General features: G+C 43.8%; 1 protein-coding gene across 1 annotated transcript; it reads left to right on the top strand.

Annotated features, from left to right (window-relative positions):
- Positions 1 to 342: 342 nt before the first annotated feature.
- Positions 343 to 23,065, top strand: LOC137438134 (transmembrane emp24 domain-containing protein 10). Its single transcript, XM_068133106.2, has 6 exons — positions 343 to 551; positions 760 to 1,031; positions 6,833 to 6,950; positions 15,643 to 15,719; positions 19,388 to 19,514; positions 22,451 to 23,065. The coding sequence occupies exons 2-6, from the start codon at positions 846 to 848 to the stop codon at positions 22,570 to 22,572; spliced, it is 630 nt and encodes a 209-aa protein (XP_067989207.1). The 5' UTR covers positions 343 to 551; positions 760 to 845; the 3' UTR covers positions 22,573 to 23,065.
- Positions 23,066 to 23,477: the final 412 nt, after the last annotated feature.

Raw genomic sequence — 23,477 nt, 5'->3', positions numbered from 1 at the left:
TAACTGCATTTGGTGTAATAGCTTATTGGAGTGACAAGAGACAGAGCGTTGAAACCCTACACTTACTCGCTAAAGAAAGCAATCGCAACAATATTTTGGACGGTGTATAAACCTCCTGCTTAATGGTTCCCAGCTTTGTAAGATCGTGAGCGCCTTTTTTAAGAGCACGTCAAATTGTGCTAACTATTGGTGGTTTCAAACTTTAAATACTTTTAGATATTTCATAAAGTTAATGTTTCAAAATGCAATTTAATTTGAAGACAGCCTGTTGTTGCGAGCTGAAGCGTGGCGGAGTGTGACGTGGCATGGGCGTGGCGGAGTGTGACTTGGCGTGGGCGTGGCGGAGTGTGACGTGACATGGGCGTGGCTGTCAAACTTTAGAAAACTTTCCTCCCGGAGGAGGCCATTTAATGGGAATTTTAATAGGGTTTATACTTCGTCTTCATCCATATCATTGACCGTTTTTGGGTGGCTTATACACGACAGTGAAACCTCATCTTCGATTACATTAAAAACCCTTCTCGATTCGCAGCATTAAAATTAATTATGAGGTATCACACATGATAAGCACAATCATTAATCATTTTTTTAATTCGATTTTTTTTAAAAATTCATTATTCGTTTTAATTGAATTTGAAGGTATATCAATTTTTTTTTTAATCAGAGGGATAATTTCTTCTTAAATGTTTTGGGATAAAAGAAAAAGAAGAAGACGTGTAATAATCATACCTGTGTGTGTGTGTATTGTGAATGCGGAAGGCAGGTAGGTACTCACGCATTTGCGCGTGTGTGAGTGACACCTGGCAAGTGCGCGCGCCGTCCGTTTTGGGCATTGCGTCCCGGTTATGCCTCAATGGACGACTCTCTGCGCACTTCTGGCCATTGTGTTGCCCAAAGTGTCTTCCATCAGCTTCACCCTGTCATCCAACACGGAGAAATGTCTCATTGATGACGTATTACCCAACCTCCTTGTGGCAGGAGAATATTCCGTTTTGGAGCATCCCGTGTACCCCATTGAGAACACGCTGAAGGTACAGCTCTTGCACATCGTTGTACGATCCATGAAGGGAATTTGTGCAGCCACAGCATATGTGGTAGGATATGGTGTACCACTTGTAGCCTGTCTATCGATAAAAACTGCCGTTCAGATATGGTGACCCTCCGACGCTCCGAGGGGAGGGCATGGGGTCGCTCGCGCGTTACATCACATCGAACATTCTGCTATATTTGCGTACGTAATAGATGGCCCCTAGATTTTGCGTTGCTTTGTAGTTTTGCATTTCGGTATGTTCCAAGCAAGGTATGTTCAAGCAGGTATGTTCCAAGGTGTAACACAATGTACCAACTCAGTACTGTACCTGAACTCGGATTGCGTCTGGTGCAGATGCTCAGAGAGCATCTTCTCTGAGTCCAGGAGATTGGAGGTTCGAACCCCAGTCGAGTCACACCACAGACCTTTTATGCCTCCGCTGACAAAATCAACGGAGGCATTATGTTTTCGGGTTGTCTGTCCGTCCGTCCGTTTGTCATAGGTTTTCGTTCACGCAATAACTTGAGGAAAAGCTCAAGGGATTTAAATCAAACTTGGTACAATTACGTAAAATGATGCACATATGAACTGATTAGATTATGGGGTCAAGAGGTCAAAGGTCACTGGGCCCGTTAGGTAAATTTCTCTTACTGCGCTAAGTCGTGAACCAGTGATGGGATTTTGATAAAACTTGGTATAAGTATGTATTATGATGAAATGATGAACTGATTAGATTTCGGCATCAAGAGGTCAAAGGTCATGCCAGGTAAAAATGTGATACTTGAGAACAGCTGAATGAATGAATGAATGAATGATCGTTTTAAGGCCATTTTCCCCGCTAGAGTGGGGGTTAGCCTTGCGGGCCCCATGACAATCGTGGTTCCCTGTTTTGAGGCAATGTTTCTATGGCCGGATGCCCTTCCTGACGCCAACCCTTAGTCACCTCTTACAATGCGCAGGGATACGGTGTACCTATTCTAAATCATTCATCCCAGCAAGCTGGTACTCAATTTGCGGACCTCGGAAGGATGTCAGGCTGAGTCAACCCCTCTGGCGGTAATTTTGCAATCGACCGGGATTCGAAATTAGGATCCTTAGATCCCAAGCCTGTGCCCTAACCACTAAGCCAATACCAGGCTATCGATACTTGAGAACAGCTGAAGGGATTTAAATCAAACTTGGTACACTAGTATGTATAATGATGTAATAACGTGGGTGGAGGCATATCTGTCGACGTCGAAGTTAAAAATGGTGGGAGCTGCTTCCTTGCTTGATGCTCATCATTTAAAAAGGATAGAGCACACATAAACAACCATAAGTGCAGGCTTTGATGGGCCATAAGGCCTCCTGGGTTAAAGATCCAGATCACCGACCTCGTATAATTTTAATTAAAGCCAATTTTACCAAAAACTTTGGTTTATTGAAATTCTAGGCTTCACGAATAGCCGGGACATGTCCTCGGCTGAAAATGTAGCAAAGCTGACCTTCAAGTCATTCCTTGAAAAATGAGAACTCTCAACCTACAAGGGCTTTGTCGGTAGTTAAATGGAGCAATGCTCTCCTACATGGGATGCATCGTTCCCCTCACAATTCCAGGATGCTGTTCTTACAGTGACCTACTCTGGGTTAAACTTCTCCAAATCCAGGCTTTCTCCACACTTCTATCTTTTGTTCCTCTTCTGTTTATGGAACTGCCTTCTTGAGACTATTAAATTCCTCTCTTTTTTCCAGGAAGTAGTGCGTCACCATCTTGTGCCATTCCCCCATTTTTACTAATGATCTTTTATGCTCCTATTAACCTTACCTAAACCAACCTTCGTACTTGCGGGTTATTGTTTCTTGTCTGTTCGTTTCTGCATATGTTACCATTTTGCCCTCAGTCATTTCACTTTTCCATGATCCTAGACTTTGTATAGAAAAAGAAAATCCCTCATCCTTGATGGTTTTCAGTGCAGCATTCCAGTAGAGCTCAGTGTGATGCTCCAAGTGGTTCGTTACTTGTGCAATCAAGGCATGAATGACTCTTCCCCAACTTTATCTTCACCATCTACACTATAATACTCTCCTCTCCTCTGGTCTGTCTGTCCATCCTTTAAAGTGGGACTTCCCCCTTTCAGGGAGGAGCTTCACCCATTCAGGGAGGGGCTTCAAAATCTCCACCATTTTATTCACTCAGCAAAGCTGAGGCTCCATAGGCCACTGGTGTCCATTTGAAGACTGAATCAACGTGTCTTCTATCCGTTACGGATTCATCACTTCCGTCTTTGTGGTTTTCATGTACTTGAAGCATTTTTAGTTTCAGGTACTATTATTGTTACGGTTTTGGTGTGAAATGAAGATAACTTTCTTCAAAGGTAAACATAGTGTTTCAGAAGAAAAACGAAATGGGTGAAGAAGAAACCGGAAAAAGATAAAATAGGTGGGCGAGGGGAATCGAGAGAGATTGGAGAAGAAGGGCTTCTCTGCCTCTGCTTCGTGGTGGCGAGCGGACCTTTTGGACATTGGTCGTGAGCGAAAGTTGGTTTCCCTGGGAAAGGGATTTCTGTGACAGTGTCGTTATTGCAGTTGCAATTAAACCTGCATGACGGGTTTTGGTTCCAAGAGTGAATCATTGTTGGAGAGCAAGCTGATGCCTCCATTATCAGCAGGTCCACCATTTCACCTCGCACAAGCCATTCGCCCTGTTCCACGTGTGTCGTGGGTTTTCCCGGACCGACCTCAGCGTGGGAACCGCCGATTGTTCATGTCGGCTTCATTGTCGGTTGAACGGAATGTCTGAGTTTCCACTCACCTTTTGGGTGAATCATTACCGGACCGACTTCGGCCCGACCTCTCGCCCGAGGCTCTTCTCTGCTTTGACTGTCGATCGACCTGGGTTCAGGTCCCAGTACGACCTTTTCGTGTTGATCGCCAGAGCGCGGATCGACTTTGGCCTTGTGTCGTGACACCGTGACTTTGGGGAATGTTACAGTTCACTCACGTTGGAGTACTGTGAGTTATTGATTAAGGAAAATATTGGTGGTACCATCATAGGAATTGTATGGTTTATGATGTGCAAGTGAGAGTTTCCTTGTACTTGCATTAAGTGTTATTATTGTGTGAGTTTTGAATGCAATAATTTGTTTTGTATCAATTGCTTGGTGTGGTTTTACCATTGGTCATTGGGACCCACACATAATAGCACATCTTTCTGCTGTGACTCCTTTCGAGGCTCAGAGGTGGTACACCGTGGCCGGGGTTTAGGGAGGGAGTACGTAACATATCATTGAATAAGAAGTTACCTTTTGAAGAAGCAAAGGTACATTTTAATTACAACTCGTGCAAAGGAAACGAGGTAATGCATGTTTCTTTCGGAGCGATCGTGGCAGCGGTATTTTATACACCGCCCAAAAAAGGTATGGTACGTTTTCATAATGCAGAGGAAAGAAAATCGTGGTCTTTAATTTTAAAAAACGTTTTGAAGGCTGAATGGTGTGCAAGTACAGGATTTATAAACAAACTGTATTTCACATGTGCATGCACATGTATTCACATATTATGTGAAGTAAATAAATTGTGTAGATTACATTATTTCCAGATCTGATGAATTGCCAGTAATCATTTTGTAAAACTCTATGTGCAGCATCTAATTCAAGATGTCCAAATGTCATACAAGTCTACGGCTGTGGGTTTGCCACGGGTGCCCCATTAGTCTATTATATAATGCCGTGTGGTGTCTGTCCGTGCGTTCGTACATTCGACTGTCTCCCATTTCCGGTGGCCGCTTCCTGCTCTGTGTTTGAAAAGCTCAACATTCAGCCAGAAGAAGAACATGATGCCCAATGGGATAGATTTTAAACATATGGAATCGGTCTGTTTATTACCTCTGCCACCAAAGGTTGGCAGAGGTTAAGTTTTCTCCTTTGTGTCTGTGAACAGGATATCTTGAAAAGTTGCGGACGGAATTTTGGTCGAAATTTTGGTGGACATGATGTGATAGATGAGTGTTGAGAACGAAATGATGAGATCTTGGTGAAGATCCGGATATGAAATATTTGAAGTGATTCTTCCCCGTTGAGACATAGGGACCAAAAACGATATAAAGCATGATGTCTCAAAATTGTGGACGGATTCGGCCGAAACGAGGTGGATGAGTTGAGTAGTGACATAGAAGAAGCCAATTCGATTTTGGTTCAGATCCAGCCTATAAGTATTGTTCGGCCTGGCAGAGGTATGCGCTCTACCAAGTGTCCTAGTTAACAGTGCATTAAGATATGACTTGGGCTGACAAAATCGCCTAAAAGTATACACACTTTCCTCTAAGGTCTTTCGCCTGGGTTTGAATCCTGACCCAGCTATAAACTGTCATCCCAGTATTTCACAGATTGGGTGAATCATCAGTGTGTGCCGTCTCTCCCATGGGTGTTAAACGGGGCATCCCTTCTACCGACATTATTTGGTGGATGTTAAAGATCTCCACGGTGTTCTTCATGAAGAGTAGGTGAGCTATAGCCGGCACCTTGCCCAAATTACAAATTCCTGCCCAAACTACTGCTCGGAAGGCAATGGCAAACCACCCAGTGGGGATTGGATAAATGGCAAACCATCCTTGCCAAGAAACTGCTTCAATAGCAGAGTATGGTACATCTGGAACAGAGTATGGTACATCGGAAGAACAAAGAAGGGTTGTTTGTGGGTAGAGTGGAAGCAGTAGCTCAGAATACGAATACATGAAGTTTGTTGTTGTTAAATTTTTTTGTTCACTTGACCCTTTTTTACGGTGTAGCCCATAGGGCAAAGCAGTCCAGAACAGTGTTTGTCCGTCCATATGTATGTATGTATGTTTGTCCCCTCAAACGTATACCAATCGGAGCTGAGGATCTGGTCACATGACAGGGTGATGTGATTACGTCTGATGGCATTACGGCGTACAACAGCTGACTCCACACTCCGGCATTGTAATTCCAATGTCGCTCAGGCCAAACATATAGCCGAACCTGTCATATATCACAATCGCCGTGCTCTACCTTTACGTTTTTCATTCAATGTGAAACGCAAACAAACCGATTGTTAAAATGACCATTAAATCTTGAAAGCATCGTCATCTTCTTTGTATTAAAGTAGCGGCAGTTTTGTGGCTGGCCGTCACGCTACGTCATTACGTCTATGATGTCATTACGACGGCTGCCTCCACCGACCGACATTTTGATTTACTAGTACACCCGCTCACTACTGGAGGGGCAGGATGGGGCATTCCTCTTTGGTGTATATAGATTACAGTCGATCTATGGTCGGGTCTCAAGAACATCGGGTGTGTGTTCATTTACCAAGTTTCTTGTGGAGAGATCGCCAAGTGGTTTAATCATTCGACCAAGCACTCCATTCAAAACCGGTAAGGAACGGCTGGCTTGGCAAGCGTTAGCTAGCGGCTTGGTAAATGAGCACACCCCGGGCTTCCTCCCTTTCAGTTTTGTGTTAAACGGCAGGAAAATTGGGTTTCATTGGTGGTTTTCAAAAGAAAACTTTAATTGGTGGGTTTCAAAAGGCCGCAACGAAAAACGCCACTTTTGCGGCAGCAAGGGTCATGTTATTTACCCAACCCTTGTGGGGTATATAGATTACAGTAGATCTTCGCTCAGTTTTGTAAGTAAAGCTTACCTCAGGGATGTCAGGATTCCTCCGAATTTCTTTGTTTAATCTTATAAACAGCATTAGTGACTGTTTAAAAAGCTAATTATGTGTATTTGTGGTTTATAATATTTTACAAGCACAGCTGCGCCGCTGTTAGACTTCAGGCCTTATTTTTTTTTTTTTTTTTTACAGATAACCGATGACAACAATAATATTCTCTTCACTCACAAAGATTCCCACGGAAAGTTCTCTTTTACTTCAGACCGGACCTCAGCTGTCTTTATTTGCTTTTCGAGCAAGGTGGAAATCCGTAAGTATAAAGAGCAGAACTGGTATTCTCATCATAATTTTTTTTGTGTTGTATAACATATATGTGTTGTTTAAAAAAAATTACATCTGTATCGGTTATCGACATCTATATAAGAAGACGCTCACTATCGGCTTTTTTTTTTGTTTGTATTTTTGTTTTTTTGTATACAAGATCGAGGCTCGTGAAAGAGCGAACATTAATCACACAGAAAGACAAACCGACACATAGAACATATAACATCGGGAGCGGTAGACAAGATGGGGAGAGAGAGGGAAGGACACAAACACAACATTTGAGAGCAGGGACCGAGAGACATGGAGACATCGAGAGATCTGAGAGAGGGCGAGGGCTTTGGGGGGGGGGGGGGGCAAGGGTGGGAGAGGTATAAAACATATGGACACTGCCAGGACTTCCAGGAAAGAAGTTGGAATTTCAAACAAGGTGGATCTGGGGTGAATTAGCGGGGGTAGAAAAGATCAAGGTTTTGGATGGGGGAAGATAAGAGATGGTGGTGAACAGCTGTTTTAAAGACCTGGAGGGAGGAGTGGGATTGAAGGGAGTGAGGGAGTTTGTTCCAGAGGCAGGAGAAAAGAGGAATGAAAGAGTGAAGGTGAGCAGAGAGCTGAGATTTCGGCAGTTTAACCATCAGAGGGTTGCTGGCAGATCTTGTGCGACCTGTAGGAATATTTGGGGGACAGAGCACAGAGAGAGCTGGGGGTGCAAGGCCGGAGAGGAGTCGGTAGAAGACAGAAAGACCACCTACCTGCCTGCGGTGAGTGAGTGAAAGGCCCTCAGAGATAGCTTCATCGCGGGAGATTCCAATAATTCTGAAAGCTTTGGTTTCAACAGCGTGAAGCCGAGCTAGGTGTGAGGCAGGAGCACCGGCCCATAGGGGAGAACAGTATTCCATTGAGCTGCGGATGAAAGCCTTGTATGTGGTGAGGAGCTCAGGTGTGCCGAGGAAGGACTTCGCACGACGGAGGATGCCCAGTCGGCGACTGGCTTTGGAGGCCAGCTTGGAAATGTGGTTTTCCCAAGAAAGATCATGGCAGATAGTGAGACCCAAAAGCTTGAGTAACAGAACTTCTTGGAGAGGATTGTTGAGAAAGTAGATGGGAGGGTTGTCCAGTCGATCTTTTCGGAGAGACATAGTAGGAGTGTGAGATTTGTCAGGATTGAAAGACATGTTCCACTTGTTTGACCAGTCTGTGATTTTGTCCAGGTCTTCAGAGAGTGAGGAGGCTGCAGACTGCCGATCTGAGGGAAGAGGAATGGAGCGGCGGAGAGTGGGGTCATCAGCAAAGAGATAGAGAGGATTTTCAAGAGAGTCAGAGAGATCATTGATGAAGATCAGAAAAAGCACGGGGCCCAGAACACTGCCTTGGGGAACTCCAGCCTGAACAGGAAGAGGAGATGAGAGAAACCCATTCAGGGCCACACGTTGACGACGACTAGAGAGGACGTCCGCCAGCCATGCGTGGAGATTTCCATGGATACCAAAGGAGGAGAGTTTGGTGAGCAGAGCGGGGTGCCAGACCGTGTCGAAGGCACGTGATATGTCGAGGGAGACAGCTCTAATTTCCTGTTTGGCATTGAGGACCTCCATCCATTGTTGAGACAGCAGAAGCAGCATGTCCAGAGTACAGTGACCTGGTCTGAAACCAAATTGATGATCAGAGATCAAGCCATTGGAGAAGAGGAAAGATTTACATATCCGAAGCAATGATGGATTCCATGACTTTGCTGATAATTGGGAGAAGGCTGATTGGTCTGTGTTGCTAGGATCTGTTTTTGCACCTTTTTTGTGCATAGCGGTGATGTTGGCTGATTTCCAAGCAGATGGCAGTTGACCTTGAGCAAAAGAGAGGGTGAAGAGAACAGAGAGAGGGTGAGATAGAGCGGCAGAGCAGGATTTTAGGACCCGTGGGCTGATGCCGTCGGGTCCAGTTGCAGAATCAGAGTCGAGGGTTGACAGAAACTTTTTCACCTTGTCAGGAGGAAAGGACACGGAGTCCAGGAGCAGCAGGGTACGACTGGGTATGGTGGGTACAGAGAGGGATGGGTTTGGGACACAAGATTTAGAGGCAAACACAGAGTTGAGGCATTCAGCCTTTTCACGTGCGGAGTCGGCTGTGTAGCCGTTTGAGGTAAGGGAGGGGATGGAGGGGGAACAAACACCAGAAACGGATTTGACCAGACGCCACCAGGATTTGGAAGAGGGAGACAGATAAGAGAGTTCGGTCTTGAGAACAGAGAGATATTGTTTCCTAGCTCTCCTGAGGGTGGACACACACTTGTTTCGGGCTTTGTGAAAGGAAATGAGATTTCCTTCCGTTGGATTTGCTTTCCAGGAGACGAAGGCAAGTTGTTTCTGGGCAACAGCCTCACCACAAGATTCCGTGTACCATGGACGGGAGGAAGGGTATGACAACTGAAGACGAGATGGGATAAATCTGTGCATGAGAGAGAGCAATTTACTTTGGAAGAATTCCCAGGATGAGTTGATGTCAGAGGTGGTAGAGATGGGAGACCAGTCCAGATGATTGATGGCTGCTTGAAGACCGTGCCAGTTGGCCTGAGTGAAATGCCAGACTCGTCGACGCTGAGCAGGCTCCCTGAGGATGGTCAGAGAGATGTCCACTTTAACAAGGACATGATCAGATGATCCGATTGGAGCAGAAGAAGAGCAGCAGACATTTTCAGGGAAGTTAGTCATAACCAAGTCCAGAAGAGAAGATGTTCCGTTGACTGAGATCCGGGTCGGGAAATTGACAGATTGTGTCAGTCCCAGTGAGTCGCAGAAGTCCTTTGCTGAGGAGCCATGGCTGGTGAGAGAGGTACCCACACCCAGCCAACTGGCATGATGACAGTTGAAATCACCACATATGAGGAAGAGAGAGTTGGGATGAGTTGATAGAAGTTGGTCCATATTATCAGACAGCGAGATGTAGATGGAGTCATCACTGTTTGGTGGACGGTACAACACACATATGAACAAGAGGTGGGAGCGAAGGGGAAGCCGTAGCCAGAGGTATTCCTGGGGGTGAGGTGGAGAGAGTGCAGTGCAGGGCGAGTGAGGAAGAGAGTTTTTGATAAAGATAGCAACCCCACCTCCAGGACGAGGCTCAGGTCTATCATACCGGAGGAGGGAGTAGCCCGGGAGAGATACTAAGGAATCAGAGACATCATAAAGGAGGAAAGTTTCTGTTAAGCAGATCACGTCTGGTTTGACAGAAGCAACCTGTATGGAGAGATCAGTTAAGTTTGAACGAAGGCCCCGGATGTTTGAGGTCCATACCGTTAATGAAGAGGAAGGGGGAGCATCAGATACAGAACAGGGGGGAGGAGGGGTAGGGTAAGATGATGTGGAAGAGGTGGAAGAGGTAGGGAGAGCTGTTGAAGGTGTGTCAGAGATTTCAGAATAGCTCGGAGAAAGGGCAGGATGGGGCGGACAAAAGGTTTGATGGTGATTGGGTGAGGCACAATGAGGTGTTATTTGAGGAGGGGGAAGAGCGAGGCAGAAGGTTGGGGGAGACGGAGGTGAGAGTTGGAAGGGGGAAGAAGCGGGGAGGATGCTTTGAGGAGGGGGAGTGAGAGGGGGGAAATTGAGAAGCAATGAGGGTGGGGAGATTTGAAGGGGAGGGGTGAGGGGGAAGATTTGGAGGGGAGGGGTGATGGGGAAGATTTGGAGGGGAGGGGTTATGGGGAAGATTTGGAGGGGAGGGGTGAGATTGGATTTTAGAAAGTGTACGATTTATGGGAAACGAACATTTATTGCAAAATGAGTTTCTTGTGACCTTCGAGTTAAAAATACGTTTAAGGACGCTGGATGAAGGATGGAATGCAGGAGAGTTTAGGGAATGTAGAAAAAAGGCACTATAGGAGATGGAATTTTTTTTGGGATGAATTGATTTGGTAAGCAAGTCGAAAGCAGCCTTTTAAAGAAGAAGAAGAAAAAGGTGTTATAAAATATGACGGAATACATAACTTGCGGGGAAAGTGTAAACATTGAAGGTTAATAACAGTGAAAACTATCTGGGGAAATGGGGGAGAAACACGTGGTCAAAGAACGAACGAACGAATAAGAATGAATAAACGAATGAGAACAGAGAAGGAAATGTTTTTTTTTTTGTTTTTTTGTTTTTTTTTGAGTTGAGATTTACACAAGGAAGTAGGCTATGGGTGAAAAGACTGGGAATACAGAGAACGAAAGTTATTGGATCACAAACGACGGACCGCTGAGAGAAAAAACAAAGCCTCAAGGTTGTACAGTGTACACTGTACAAGGCCTCAAGACACGACACGAATTAACACGATTTTCAATACAGGTATGAAAGATTTGCACCGAAAAATCTTCGTCGGGACACAATATACGTACAACACCATAAATAAATACAGTTTTAACGAAAATACAAATGGGAACAATCACTTAACTTCGATTTCAAATCGTTCGCGACGCGGCAAAGGCCTTGCTCGCGACACGGCAAACAGACGATCAATTTATGAAAGATAAACACCGAGAAACAACCAAAGTTGCACACAATAACTTCACACACCGAAAGATAAATACAGTTTCGACAAAATACAATTGTGAACAGACTTAACTTCGAAAAACGTGGAGACCGTGTGGAGCTTCGAAAATCCCTCCCACCATCTCCGAGATCTCGCGAGATCACACTTACACGGGGCATGTACACGTGAGCAAATCGCAAGGGCGTGGACTGCAGAACCAGCAGAGGTTATCTCAGCCAGGAGAGATGATATTCACCAGCGGATGACAAGGGCACAGACTGCATAACCAACAGAGGTTATCTTAGCCAGGAGAGATGATAATCGCCAGCGGATGACAAGGGCACAGACTGCAGAAACAATAGAGGCTCTTTCAGCCAGGACAGATGATAATCGCCAGTGGATGACAAGGGCATGGACTGCAGAAACAATACAGGCTTTGTCAGCCAGGAGAGATGATATTCACCAGCGGATGACAAGGGCATGGACTGCAGAAACAATAGAGGCTCTCTCAGCCAGGACAGATGATAATCGCCAGCGGATGACAAGGGCACGGACTACAGAAACAATATAGGCTTTCTCAGCCAGGAGAGATGATAATCGCCAGCGGATGACAAGGGCACGGACTGGAGAAACAGTAGAGACTTTCTCAGCCAGGAGAGATGATAATCGCCAGCGGATGACAAGGGCACGGACTGCAGAAACAATAGAGGCTCTCTCAGCGAGGAGAGATGATAATCACCAGTGGATGACAAGGGCATGGACTGGAGAAACAGTAGAGGCTCTCTCAGCCAGGAGGGATGATAATCGCCAGCGGATGACAAGGGCACGGACTGGAGAAACAGTAGAGGCTCTCTCAGCCAGGAGAGATGATAATCGCCAGCAGATGACAAGGGCACGGACTGCAGAAACAGACTGCTCCCCCAACCCCTCAACAACCCCCTCCACATTTCTCCCGATCCCACCCACTCTCCCACCCCCACTCCTCCCCCCTCCCCCCTCCCACATACACAGATTTCCCCAGGCATGGAACAGATATTTCATCTCGTGGTATATACACATGATGCATTATCTGGTACACTAGTGTAGCATTAAATCGTTGGCCATTTGATGAAATCTAAATTTATTTGAAGCCTCTCAACCTTGCAGTTGGTGTTCCTCCTTCTCTTTCTACTGTTCCCCTTGTTCTATTGCCCTGATCCATTCTGTGGTCTAGCTCTTCCACGAGCCTCGACTTTGTATGCAATTATTTTGTAATTTTCTGAGACTATTCCTATAAAAGGCCTTCAGAAAGTATTCACACCCCTTGACTTTTTCACTTGTTGTGTTACAGCCTGTATTTAAAATGGATTAAATAAAAAACAAGACATGTTTGTCCAGCAACGGCGTAGCCGGGCTTGGATCTGCTGAGTGGAGGACCTGCTGTCCCCCTGTCATGCGACCAGATCCTCAGCTCTGATTGGTGGACGTTTGTGAGGGACATACATACACCGCTGGGACGGACAGACAAACGCTGTTCCAGATAGCATTGACCTATGGGCTGCACTGTAAAAATATGGCTGCCGAACCACATGACTGATGACATCAAAAAAAAATTCTCGACCAATTTATCTCTAGATCACGCTCAAGGAATTTCATTCTGAATTTCATACTGGATCAAGTGTTCTACTTGTTCATTTATGATGTCATAATGAAGGCACCTATGACATTTTCATTAACACATGTTATTCACAATGGGGAGTACTTTACAATGAGCCACCTTAAAATTATTTTCCATGGAGCGGTTTTGGAGATATAGAGGTGCAAATTGTTTTGGTTTTTCCAAGATGGTGCCCACACCATGTGACCGATGATATCACTATCATTAAAAATGATACAGGAGGAGGGGTTCCTATGGTGAAAATTTTGTCAATCGGAAGAACGATTGCAGAGAAAGCTAATTTTGAAGGGAATAAACCTGCAAAATGCCGGCGGAAGGGACATCCATATATGCATGCACTGGACGGACAGACAAACGCTGTTCCAGACGCCATTGCCTTCTGGGCTTCTTTGTAAAAAAAATAATAATAATAACTCGCCGATTTACACAAAATGGCCCATAATGACAAAGTGAAAACATATTTTTTGAATTTTTTTAAAACTTGATTGAAAATGAAATGCAGACATATGTAATTACCCTCGCCAGAGGAGAGGGTATTGCATTTGAGTCTGTTTGTCTGTATGTCTGTCAGCACAGAATAAGTATGATTTTCTCTACAACTATTGGTCCGATTGACAGGAAATTTTCACCATAGATGCACCTACTCCTGTAGACTTTTATAATGATAATCATGATGTTTATAGGTCATGTGGTATGGGCGCCATCTTGGAAAAACCGACAAACTTTGCACTTCTATATCTCCGAAAGCACTGCCTAGAAAACATTGAGACATGGCGCATTGTAAAGAACTCGCCATAGGGAATAACATATGTTAATGATGATGTCATAGGTGCCTCCATTATGACGTCATGATTCGACAAGTACAAAACTTCATACGATCAAGATGAAATTGAGCGTCATTTAGGGATAAATTGGTGGAGAAAAACAATAATGATAATGTCATTGGTCACGTGGTTCTGCCGCCATATTTGTTCTGACACAAAAGCCTTAAAAACTACTAAAAACACATGCTGGCGAGGGTCTGCAATCTCTGATTGCTCTTTCTTGTTTACATTAGTATTCAGCCCCCTGAGTCAATACTTTGTAGAAGTGCCTTTGGCAGCGATTACAGCTTTGAGTCTTCTTGGGTCTGTCTGGATCAGCTTTGCACATCTAGATTTGGGGAGTTTCTGCAATTTTTCCTTGCCGATTGGCTCAAGCTCTGTCAAGTTGGATGGGGAGCGTTGATGAACAGCAATCTTCAAGTCTTTCCACAGATAATTATCGATGGGATTCAAGTCTGGTCTTTGGTTGGCTGAGGCACTCAAGGACTTTCATGTTCTTGTTCTGAAGCCATTCCAGTGTAATTTTGGCTGTATGCTTGGGGTCATTGTCCTGTTAGAACATAAATATTCATTGCAGTCTTAGGTCTTTTGCACTCCAAAGCAGGTTCTCCTCAAGGATTTCCCTGTATTTGGCTCCATTTATTGTCTCCCAGTCCATGCTGCTGAAAAGCATCCCCATATCATGATGCTGCCACCACCATGCTTCACGATAGGGATGGTCTTAGATGAGTGATGACTGTGCTCAGTTTCAGCAAGACGTAGCACTTAGCATTCAGGCCAAAGAGTTACATTTTCGTCTCATCAGGCCACAAAACATTTTGCCTCATGCTCTGAGTCTTCCACGTGCCTCTTTGCAAACTTCAGGTGTGCTGTCATGTGCCTTTTCTCAGGATTGGTTTCTGTAGGGTTACTCTCCCATAAAAGCCTAGATTTGTGAAGTGCTGCAGACTTTTGTCCTTCCGGCAGGTTCTCCCATCTCAGCCAAGGAACTCTGTAGTTCTGTTAGGGTGGTCATTCGGTCTTGTTCACCACCCTGACGAAGGTCCTTCTTGCCCGGTTGCTCAGTTTGCTCGGACGGCCAGCTCTAGGAAGAGTCTGGGTAGTTCCATGTTCTTTCAATTTCCTAATTATGGAGCTCACTTTGCTGTTGGGAACTTTCAACACTCTAGAAATTGTTTTATACCCTTATAAGATTGTGAAGCCATCATTGCCTCGCTCAAGTTAGACACCCACACCAGCTCACGATACATCATTTTCTCTTAAAGACATGTCTTTTTGCATGAGCGGTGTTAAGTTTCTTCTACATTTTCTTTTGAAACACAGTTTATATAATAATCTCACTCTCACTGCTCTCTTAAGTGCCTTATTCCGATCATCTCAGAAACTTCTTTCTCTTATCTCCCCCCTTCCTCCCACACACCCCTAACCTACTTTCTCGCTCCTATTGTCTCTTTTCTTCCTTTTCTCAGTTTTAATTTTATCAATGTTTCCCCACTCACCCTATGGAAACGTAATGAATCAACTGACCCAAAGTTCCACCATGATTTATGTCACTAATCTTTTTTTCTTCTTTGCTGAATATTTTGCTGCAAAAGTACTTGTTATCGTGTTAGATTATGCCATTCCAGCAATCATATAACTCCTTAAATTGAAGTCTTAATAACAACACAAGGTTTTGTTCACACTTTTGTCATTTCAGCAATGGGAACCTTCCTTCCTGATCAGCTTGTACATCTCACTTTGAAACATGGCGTGGAAGCAAAGTATTATAAAGAGGTAAATTTCATCCCATAGGTTACCAGATTTTACTATGGTAATAAGAGAGTCTGTGTTTGTTTTTGCCAACAACAGGTAACAGCTGTGTGACCCGGCAGGCCTCTCTGAACCATTGTAATGCATTGCATCTGATGCCACAAACGAGCTTCTCGGGGACCTGCCCCGGCATGCCTTTTACTGCACATTCCAACCAGAACGGGCACTCAGTAGAGAGCATACCTCCGCCAGGATGAACAGTTTACGTTTTGTATCCACGCGTAGCATGGATCTGGATTCGGACCTGAACCAAAATCTAATCTGCTTGTTCTTGTTACCAAACCAACTCATTCACTTAGTTTTGTCATAACCCATCCACAACTGTTTAAAATATCCTACTATATATCATTTTTTATTTTTTTATTTTTTTTGTATACAAGATCGAGGCTCGTGAAAGAGCTAAGATTAATCACACAGAAAGACAAACCGACACATAAAACATATAACATCGGGAGCGGTAGACAAGATGGGGAGAGAGGGGGAAGGACACAAACACAACATTTGAGAGCAGGGACCGAGAGACATCGAGAGATCTGTGGGAGGGAGAGGGCTTTGGGGGGGGGAGGCATGGTAAGGGGGGGTGGGATAGGTATAAAACATATGGACACTGCCAGGACTTCCAGGAAAGAAGTTGGGATTTCAAACAAGGTGGATCTGGGGTGAATTAGCAGGGGTAGAAAAGATCAAGGTTTTGGATGGGGGAAGATAAGAGATGGTGGTGAACAGCTGTTTTAAAGACCTGGAGGGAGGAGTGGGATTGAAGGGTGTGGGAGTTTGTTCCAGAGGCGGGAGAAAAGAGGAATGAAAGAGTGAAGGTGAGCAGAGAGCCGAGATTTCGGCAGTTTAACCATCAGAGGGTTGCTGGCAGATCTTGTGCGACCTGTAGGAATATTTGGGGGACAGAGCACAGAGAGAGCTGGGGGAGCAAAGCCGGAGAGGAGTCTGTAGAAGACAGAAAGACCACCTACCTGCCTGCAGTGAGTGAGTGAAAGGCCCCCAGAGATAGCTTCATCGCGGGAGATTCCAATGATTCTGAAAGCTTTGCTTTCAACAGCATGAAGCCGAGCTAGGTGTGAGGCAGGAGCACCGGCCCATAGGGGAGAACAGTATTCCATTGAGCTGCGGATGAAAGCCTTGTATGTGGTGAGGAGCTCAGGTGTGCCGAGGAAGGACTTCGCATGACGGAGGATGCCCAGTCGGCGACTGGCTTTGGAGGCCAGCTTGGAAATGTGGTTTTCCCAAGAAAGATCATGGCAGATAGTGAGACCCAAAAGCTTGAGTAACAGAACTTCTTGGAGAGGATTGTTGAGAAAGTAGATGGGAGGGTTGTCCAGTCGATCTTTTCGGAGAGACATAGTAGGAGTGTGAGATTTGTCAGGATTGAAAGACATGTTCCACTTGTTTGACCAGTCTGTGATTTTGTCCAGGTCTTCAGAGAGTGAGGAGGCTGCAGACTGCCGATCTGAGGGAAGAGGAATGGAGCGGCAGAGAGTGGAATCATCAGCAAAGAAATAGAGAGGATTTTCCAGAGAGTCGGAGAGATCATTGATAAAGACCAGAAAAAGCACAGGGCCCAGAACACTGCCTTGGGGAACTCCAGCCTGAACAGGAAGGGGAGATGAGAGAAATCCATTCAGGGCCACACGTTGACTACGACCAGAGAGGAAGTCCACAAGCCATGCATGGAGATTTCCATGGATACCATAGGAGGAGAGTTTGGTGAGCAGAGCTGGGTGCCAGACCGTATCGAAGGCACGTGATATGTCAAGGGAGACGGCTCTGATTTCCTGTTTGGCATTGAGGATCTCCATCAAAGATTTTTGATATCTCTCAATGGTGAAGAATCACTTAAAAAATTATCGGATCCGCATCCGTCAGGGCGTCCAATGTCCATCCATGATAGATTTTTTTTTTTTACTCAAAGGTCAAGGGCCAGAGGTCACATTAAAACTCCTGTTTATGTGATACTATTGCCGATGGGATTTGTGCTAAACTATGTACATGTACCAATGTACCATGATACATATGTCCAGATTAGATATTGAGGTCAAATGTTCTTGAGGTTTTAGGTCAAAGTTAGAGTAAGCAAAGACTTGATGTGGGTGGAGGTATATTATGTCCAGCTTTCTATGATTTTCCGACGCATATATACAGTGCATTCAGAAAGTATTCAGACCCCTTCACTTTTTTCACATTTTGTTATGTTGCAGCCTTATGCTGAAATCGTTTAAATTCACTTTTTCCCTCATCAATCTACACTCAATACCCCATAATGACAAAGAGAAAACAGGATTTTCAAAAGTTTTGCAAATTTATTAAAAAGAAAAAACTGAAATATCACATTGACATAAGTATTCATACCCTTTGCTATGACGTATCGTATCGTTTATGACGTATGACATATATTTGCGCGTATCCTGATACATATTCAAAATCGCCTTCACAAGTTCATTGGGGATTCCATATGCTGATAGGATTTTCATCATCCTGCCTTTTTGGAGGATTCAAGGTTTTTCGGAAGTCAATGAATGTAATTATTGCAGGAAGGTTGTGGCCATTACTTCCTTGTATTAGCCTTCGCAGTACAATAATCTGTTCAAGTCATATGGGGATGCCATCGATTGATCTACAGTATAAATTTGTCCACCTTTTGATAACATTTGCTCCATCAAGGGTTCCCCAATCCTACTCAGGCACAATTCTGCACGAAGCCGTTGATGCTTCCTTGGGTGGTCTAGTTAATTATCCGCCGCTAAGCTTTCGGCGATTCTCTGATAAGATTAGTCAAAGCAGGGCCACCATGTTCAGGTTTCAGAGCTCCAACCCCTATGATCCAGATCACCATTATGAACCAGAAATCAAAGTAACAAAGTTCAATGTGCAAATGATCCTTCCGCACCAACAACAGATTAATGAACAAATTCCATTATTATTATAATTAAATGTGATTATCATGTAGACAGATAATTACCCTCGCCAGAGGAGAGGGTATTGCATTTGAGTCCGTTTGTTTGTCTGTTTGTCTGTCTGTCTGTTTGTCCGCACAGAATAAATATGATTTTCTCTGCAACCGTTAGTCCGATTGACAGGAAATTTTCACCATAGGTGCAACTCCACCTGTAGAATTTTCTAATGATAATTATGACGTCATATGTCACGTGGTTCGGCCGCCATCTTGGAAAAATCTAAAAACTTTGCACCTCTATATCTCCGAAAGCGCTGAATAGAAAAAACTGAGACATGGCTCATTGTAAAGAACTCTCCATGGGGAATACAATATGTTAATGATAATGTCATAGGTGCCTCCATTATGATGACATAATTCGACAAGTATAAAACTTCATCCGATCAAGATTAAATTTCTTGAGCATAATCTAGGAATAAATTAGTTTAGAAAAAAAAAAGATGATGTCATCGGTCACGTGGTTCGGCCGCCATATATATTTTTTTTTTAAACACAAAAGCCTTAAAAACCACTGAAAATACATCCTGGCGAGGGTTTTCAATCTCTGATTGCTCTTTTTCTTGTTTGTTCCGATTTTTGTTTTGCCAAAACTAAACAAGAGAAAAACTTTTGCAGGATGTAGGAACTTCATGATGAGAGAATCTGAGTGGTGATGTGTCTTGGACAGATTGCACACATGCAGAAGTTGAAACCCTTGGAAACAAAGGTGCAGCAATTGACAGAGGTGGCAAAGGAACTGCAAGATTACTTTGAACAAATGCAGACGAGGAGAAGGGAGCGACGAGGGAGCAACGGTGAGATTGTGTGGTGGGGAGAGTACGTTGTGTGTGACATTGTAACTTGACTATAGGGTGAGTGTAAATGTGCAGTTGCCATCTCTCTCTCTCCCTTCTTTGTGGTGTCAGTTTAGGGTGTGGTGTAGTAGCGGCTGTGTGCATCTGTTGACTTCCGTCGAGTGTTGTGGTACTGTCGTTTTACTCACTATCTTCATGATTTTTTGCCTTTTTCCCCGTGTTGTCTCGTTGTTACTCCCATTTCTGCATCCCTCGTTATCTCGCCCCTCCTCCCCCACCAACTTATTTCACTCGAGATGTTTGCAGAGTAGGCCCTGATCTCATGTCTGATATTGAGGGCCTCCATCCATTGTTAGGTGAGTAGAAGCAGCATGTCCAAGGTGGAGTTATCTGTTCTTAAACTAAATTGGTGATCTGAGTTGAGGTTGTTTGGGAAAAGGATGGATTTCATATCGACTGCAATGATGATGGATTCATGACCTTGCTGATGATTTGATGTATGCTGATAGGCCTTTAGTTAGGGGGATCAGTTTTTGTACCTTGTTTATGCAATGTAGTGATGCTGGCTGACCTCTAAGCAGAAGGAATATGGCCCTGGACAAATGATAGTGTGAAAAGACTAAAAAGAGGATGTGCAAGAGTGGGTTTCCAGGACACCGGCGCTGATGCTGTCCAGGCCGGTTGCAGAATTTTTAAAAGTTTAAAACTTGCATGCATCATGGACTTCCTCGGGTCTTTGGCCTGAAGATTTCCATTGGAAAGCGAATGGAATGAAAGGCAAGATGGCATTGCGACCTGGCACTAATCATTTTTTCTTTTAAGTATGGCGGTAAAAAGGTGAAAGGGAGAAGAAAGGACAGTAATGTTTGAGGCATGCAAGTGGATGTATAGTCTGATGGACGAGGGATGTGGGAGGAGGGTGGGCGAGGTGTCACAACTCCTCCTTTTTGCATAACTATGTAATTGAAGCTGATAAAGAACATTTTGTACAACCCCATAAATTCCGAGATCTCCCAGAATGCCTTGCACATGGACCTGAGGCTTAGAACTACTTGAGCGTCACCTATGGTGGGATCACCCTATTGTACCTCGCATCAGTAAGTATGGCTTGCATAAGCTACAGTTTGGCTGATGTTTGAAGCTACACAGTTATTGCTCAAAGAAATCCTTGAGACGCCTGGTGTGGTTGTGGGCCCTTTGATGGTGTCCGACCCTCAATCTTGTGCCGTTGCTTCACGTAGTTTATCATTCGTTCCCATCATGTTGAACCCCGGGTTATCGTTTTTGTCTGCCGTCAGCGTGGCAAGATTTTCTTTGATGTGTGACTGTTTTCTTTTCAAACCTCTTAAAACCTTACCAACCGGGCCTATTATAGGGCTTGTTGCTCCAGGGCCAGTGCACGAATGTGAAAGTGCTGTTGACATAGTTTTGTAGTTTATTTTAATGAAGCGTAACCTGTTTTAAAAGTTTTTCAGGTGCGTTAAAAAAGAGAAGGAAAAGTTCAGTTCACTTTGCTTTTTTTTTTTTTTTTCTTTGCTTTTTTCTTCTGCAATTTAAGTTTTCAGTATTAGACATTTAATTTATTATTTGATTGCAATCAAAATGTGACACAATCGGTCTGCTGGGTTGCATTTTCTGGGGCATGGCTATTTGTGGATACCGTGCCTCTGTTAGGACAGGGTGGTAGGATTTTGGAATCTGTCCAGAGTACTGGCACATTGGCACAATGACAGCCAGCTTAATGTTGCTTCACATGACTGCACATTTTGATGCAACACTAAGCCTGTGAAGCACCACGATGACAATTTTCAGTTTAATCCTACCCTTTCAGTAATGGAATCCAGACTAGATACCTTGAATAGTGAGTATGCCATCTCCAAAAAAAAAAGAGGGATTTTTAAAAACTTGTATGTGCCTTGTTTTTTCCTTATACACACTGCATGTGCTTTTGTGCACAAGGATGGGATGTGAGGGATAAGCAGGGGGATGATGAGGGGGTGAGATCAGAAACGTCTGGGAAAAGTATCGGCCTCTTCTGTTCCTACTCATCCCGGCCATCGATACTTTTCTACCTGTGTGTGTTATCTTCTAAAATTACCTTAAAAGCATGTACGCACCTACTATGAAAGTACAGACTGGTGCCACGCGTGTAGGAAAGGCAAAGTGGGAAAAGCGGATTACCCGCTGATGGTCAGTAATGAGCCAGCTGGGTTTTTACTGACGAGCGTCATGGCAATTAACAACAAAGTAATTTTCCTGAGGCCGAGGTTTAGTTTTCAACATCTTGTAATCCGAGTCCTTAAGAGTGCACATTTGAACCCACAACATCCATTGTCCTTACTGCTTGGGGAAGAGAAAGCAGGGCTTAGGCCCATAGGGGAAAAGGCTTGAAGATTTGAAAAAGAAAAACAATACCATTTATAAGTATAAGGTATGAAAATAAAACATAATATATGAATCGGTATAGGTATACAGTACGGTATGTATGTAAATACAGCCCATTTTCAAACCGGAACAACATTTTGTGGATAGCCCGTATGTACTTCGTTCCAAAGCCAAAAATGATCTTCATATAACCCAATAAAAAAAATTCAATTTATCAGTAATAAAACTCATCTTGCTCTTCTTTTAGTGCCAGGTGCATACAACAACTCGATATTCCTTATTGAACCTCAATTTGATATATTTCAACCAGCGCAAGAATAAAGGCTTCCTTTTCCTTCTCTTTTCTTTCTATCATGGTATTTTTAACCACGGTGTTCTGCTAGAAACCTTGAAACCTTCAACCGTCTGCAATGCTTTATGCTTGTAACAGTAAAATGACTCGGACCAAGAAAAAGGTTATCTGAATGCGGACAATGCTTGGAAAGTCGTTGAAAAGGAAAGCATTCAACTTCGAAACTTTGTTTTCCCATCCCTTTTTATTTTCTTCTTAGAGTTTACCAATTTCTGGCTCCTCAACATGGGCTTCTTCAGCAGTGTGTGTGCGGTGTTGTTTGCGCTCTTCCAAGTTGTGTTCCTGCGGCGGTACTTCCGCACCCACAAGCTTATTGACTGAAAGAAACTGCAGGAGACCCAGCCGAGGGTCTACACTTGGGGTAAACATGATCTCTTGGGATGTGAAGTTTTAATCATGGATAATAATATAAATGAGATTTCTTACGAGGAGCTTCATTGCAGGAGGAGGCCATTGGGCCCATCGAAGCCTGTCTTTGCTTAGTTTCTTGAAGTTACAGTGTAGATTAACTTCATTTTCACTTTTACCAATAAAAACAACTGAAGTTTTTTTTTTCGGTTGAATGTTTTTCGAATTTCCAGATTTGTATAAATTACCTGATTTTTTTAATTTTATTTTATTTTTATCTGGGAACATTGTAACCCAACTTGAACTGCAATTGTTAAATTTATAAATGGTTTGTTTAACTTTGTTATTTTCTTTAGCTGTGATTGACTGCTTGTTGAATATCACTTTCGACATTGTGGAATTTTTCAAATTGCTGAGGTTATGGATGTTTCAAATCTGACAGTCTTGCTATAAATTGAGAACATGTTGTGTTGCCTGAACCATTGAACTGTGCATGTCGGATCGCATGTGAATAACTTTGTCGTAATAACGCTTCATAGTGGGAGGCCCTCCTTTAGGCTGAAGTATTGAAGTTTACGATTACACCTTCAAAAAAAACTTCTATTGACAATGGCAGGGCAATATATAGACAGACTTGGCATTTAATATGGAATTTTTTTTTTCTTGACTTGGGTTTACTTTCTGAACTCAGTATATCAATCTGGTGAGTTTCTTTTACCCTTCGGTGATGTCTTTGTTGAAAGAACCATGTCACTGATTGTCTTTCGCAGCAAGAAGTCAATAACAGGATTATATCACAGATGGCGTGACAAAATGCAAGGACAGGTACATTTGACGATTGGCTTCACAATCGGGTATATAAGGGTTGTTGCGTTCTG

Source organism: Myxine glutinosa, chromosome 12 (assembly GCF_964187855.1).
Source record: "Myxine glutinosa chromosome 12, kmMyxGlut1.1, whole genome shotgun sequence".
Taxonomy (NCBI): Eukaryota; Metazoa; Chordata; class Myxini; order Myxiniformes; family Myxinidae; genus Myxine; species Myxine glutinosa.
Note: the sequence above shows the minus strand (reverse complement) of the source record. Positions and strands in the feature narration are given on the sequence as shown.